Source organism: Rosa rugosa, chromosome 4 (genome assembly GCF_958449725.1).
Source record: "Rosa rugosa chromosome 4, drRosRugo1.1, whole genome shotgun sequence".
Taxonomy (NCBI): Eukaryota; Viridiplantae; Streptophyta; class Magnoliopsida; order Rosales; family Rosaceae; genus Rosa; species Rosa rugosa.
The window spans coordinates 29,429,968-29,433,865 of record NC_084823.1 but is presented as its reverse complement, the minus strand read 5'-3'; the positions used below and the strand labels follow the sequence as shown (position 1 = coordinate 29,433,865).

Here is a 3,898-nt window from a genome sequence, read left to right as displayed (position 1 = left end):
TTTTCATTTATAATATTTAAATGTTGCGATAGCCTACAAAACATAAAACCAAATACAATCGAAGTTCATAACATTTAAGTGATGCGATAAGTAAATGGGAATTCAACCATTATGCATTATAAGTATTCATCAAAAACATCTCAATACATGTCAAAAGTGCATCAAAATTAATGCCTATGCTATAAAAACATATCGAAGAACCCTAAGGATCCTCTAACTTAAACATTAACTTTGATAGTAATCATTTATCAACCCATATCCCTTCGTTCCCTTCTCGCATGTAGTGGTTCTCATCATCATCAACTATATTGTCATATGACTCAATTGCTGGCATTGTTGGTATAAAGGGCTGCTGCTCCACTTCCAAATTTTCAAGCTCTTCTGCTTCATCATTATCATTTGCATAATCTCTATCAGGACAAGTTATAACTACTGACCAATCATCATCAAGAGGGTCAGCTACATACCATACTTGTTTCACATCCTTACCTAAAACAAAAGGATTATCACTCACATGACCTATCCTATTCAAGTTTACCAACGTAAACCCAAACTCATCTACTTTAATGCCTTTGGCGTTTTCAACCCAATCGCACTTGAACACAGGAATTCTAAACCGTTGATAGTCCATCTCCCAAATTGTTGTAATCACTCCATAAAATTGCATATCATCCAATTTTGGGTTTTTGTCCTTTGCACTAGCTACTTGTAAAGCACGGGCATGTAGGAAAACACCGCTGTTTTGCACTTTTCTTACATCGTCGCGTTCTTTGGTATTGAAATGAACCCCGTTAACCATGTAACTACAAAAAGTAGGTACATCTGGATTTGGTCCATCTGCAATCCACCTTAAAGTTTCAGAGATATCATTATTAGGATTGCTCAATTCTTCAAGAACCTGCGTAAACATATAAAATATATTACTGCACAGCCACTTATTAAAAAAAAATTAAACACTAATGAAGATTACTGAAACTAAATCGATAGTTTTGTTATTTACCTTCTCCTTAATCCACTTAGCAAAAATTTGATTTTGCTTATTAGTCAACCAGTTCTGATTATCTTTGAATTTAGGATAGGTAAGCTCCAAAATCTCCATATGCTTACTGTAAAAATGATATATTTGATTAGTACCAACATTAATCAACTAAACAGACATGTAGAAGTGTAAACAGTAGATAAAAATTGTAACAAAAACTTACATGAAGTATGGTCTTGCCTCCTCTGTATTCTGTAATACGCAAAGATGTGCTAGTTCCAACTCCCTTCCATAAATGGACACAACAGTAGCACCAGATAATGGTTTGGTGCAGCTTTCATCAAAAATGCCTACTGATGGGATGCCAACTGTATTTTCACCAGAAAGTATACGATCTGAGCAAAATTCCACTGCTTCTTCAACAACATATGACTCAGCAATGCAACCCTCTGGATGGTTTCGATTTCTAACATACCCTTTGAGGGTTTTCATGTACCTTTCAAAAGGGTACATCCACCTAAAGAAAACTGGTCCACAAAGCTCAACTTCTCTAACAAGATGGACTGTGAGATGAATCATGATATCAAAGAAGGATGGTGGAAAATACTTCTCAAGCTCACAAACTGTCAAAACTAGATCTTCTTGCATTTTTTTCAGCTTCCTAACATCTATCACTTTGCTGCATATTGCCTTAAAAAAGAGACAAAACCGAATGATTGCAAACCGGACTGGTTTCTCCAAACTTGAACGTATAGCAATCGGTAGTAGCTGTTGCATCACCATATGACAATCATGTGATTTGAGACCAACCAGCCTTAAGTCATCTAAGGAAACAAGGTTCCTTATATTTGAGGAAATGCCGTAAGGACCCTTCATGTTGAAAAAAGACATGCACATTGCTCTCTTCTCTTCTAGCAGCAGATTCCAACTTGCCAAAGGCAACTTGTCTTTTTTTTGCCCTGGTGTTGGTCCCAAACCAGTCCTTATGCCCATTTCCACCATATCCAACCTAGCAGCGACTCCATCTTTCGTTTTTCCAGGAATATTGAATAATGTACCAATAATGCTATCGCATACATTCTTCTCAATGTGCATGACATCGAGATTATGTCGAACCGGAAGAAATTTCCAATACTCAAGTTCGAAGAATATGGACTTCTTCTTCCAACAAGGTCTGGTTTGGTCTTCCAAACCCTTATATATTGGAAGAGGATTCTTTTTACCGAATGACCAGGTCATGCCCTCAACCCTTTCTAATACCTCTTCTCCACTTAAGGGTTCAGGGGCAGTTTCAAACTCCGGTAAGTTATTGAACTCTTTGGTCAGCCTTCGGTAAGGATGATGGCGCGGTAACCATCTCCGGTGACCAATATGGCTCATTTTCTGTCCATGAGATAGCCGATGTGGTTTTGTGTTCTCACAACATATAGGACAACCATTGTACCCCTTAGTAACACTACCCGATAAGTTCCCATAAGCGGGAAAGTCGTTAATCGTCCAAAACAAAACAGCTCTCAGTTTAAAGTATTCTCCTCTAAATGCATCATACACTCCATCTATCCCATCCCACAAAGCTTTTAAATCGTCAATCAAGGGCTGCATGTATACATCAATGTCATTTCCGGGTTGCTTAGGTCCAGAAATCAATAATGTCAGCATCATGAACTTCCTTTTCATGCATAGCCATGGACGGAGGTTATACGTAACTAGTATAACTGGCCAGCATGAATATCTACTACTTAAAGAGCTGTGGGGATTAAAACCATCAGATGAAAGTGCAAGTCTAAGGTTCCTAGGTCATTACCAAATTCTGGCCATTTTTGGTCCACTAACTTCCAAGTAGGGGCATCTGCAGGATGACGCATAAACTCATCCTTCCTCCTTTCATTTGCATGCCAAGTTAGGTTATGGGAAGTTTTTGTCGATTGAAACATGCGTTTGAAACGTGGGATTGGGGGAAAGTACCACAACACCTTCCCGGGTACCCCTTGCTTCTCAATATTATCTTTGCCTAATTTCCACCTTGACTCCCCACATGTAGGACAACTACTCGCATCAGCATGCTGTCCTCTGTACAAAATGCAGTCATTAGGACATGCATGGATCTTTTTATAGTCCATTCCTAATGTAGCCAAAGTCTTCTTAGCCTCATAATGCGAACCAGGTATCTCATTACCCTCAGGGAGAAATATTCCGATCATGATCAACATGTCAGAATAGCACACATCGGACATTCCATGTTTTGCTTTAAGGTTAAAAATCTGTATAAGTGCATTTAACTTTGTGTGCTTTGTACAACCGGGATACAAAGCTTTATCTCCATCCTCAACTAACCTCATGAAGTCATTCGATTCTACAGAATACTGCTCATCCTCACCATTTTCAAAAAACTCCTCATCTTCACTAGCCCCTTTTTCTTCCTGATCTCCCAATCCTATATTATCTACTGCATCACCATCTTCTACCATATCTACAGTAGCTTCAGATCCCCCTTCATTGGCATTCACCGTTGCCCTAGATGGTTCCCCGTGCCATACCCAATCTTTGTAAGTCTCATCTATGACCCTGGCTGAGAACACCCATCTATGCTCCCACATTTCGCACAGGGACAGCATATATTATTTACATCAGTAGCATTCTGTACAGCAAACCTAAGGAATTCCTCAACACCTAACTCATATGCGCGTGATCTTCTATCAGCATGCATCCAAGACTTATCCATTCTAAAAACAAAACACATTCAAATTCAAAGAACTTGGAAAAGCATTCCCCTCTATATCAACACAATGCAGCTACTTTAAAAGAAGAAAGCCAATTCAAATCAGATGTTTTCGACTTATAAGTATGTTTTCCATATTGCAGAATAACATAAAGAACTTGCATTAGCAGAATAAAACATATTCTGTCTTATTGTCCAAA

The 3,898-nt window shown here is 38.6% G+C and overlaps 1 protein-coding gene across 1 annotated transcript; it reads right to left on the bottom strand.

Annotated features, from left to right (window-relative positions):
- Positions 1-241: 241 nt before the first annotated feature.
- On the bottom strand, positions 242-3,576 carry LOC133744616 (uncharacterized). Its single transcript, XM_062172694.1, has 4 exons — positions 2,813-3,576; positions 1,203-2,726; positions 1,001-1,106; positions 242-898 (listed from the first exon to the last, which is right to left on the bottom strand). The coding sequence occupies exons 1-4, from the start codon at positions 3,574-3,576 to the stop codon at positions 242-244; spliced, it is 3,051 nt and encodes a 1,016-aa protein (XP_062028678.1).
- Between the last annotated feature and the right edge of the window lie 322 nt (positions 3,577-3,898).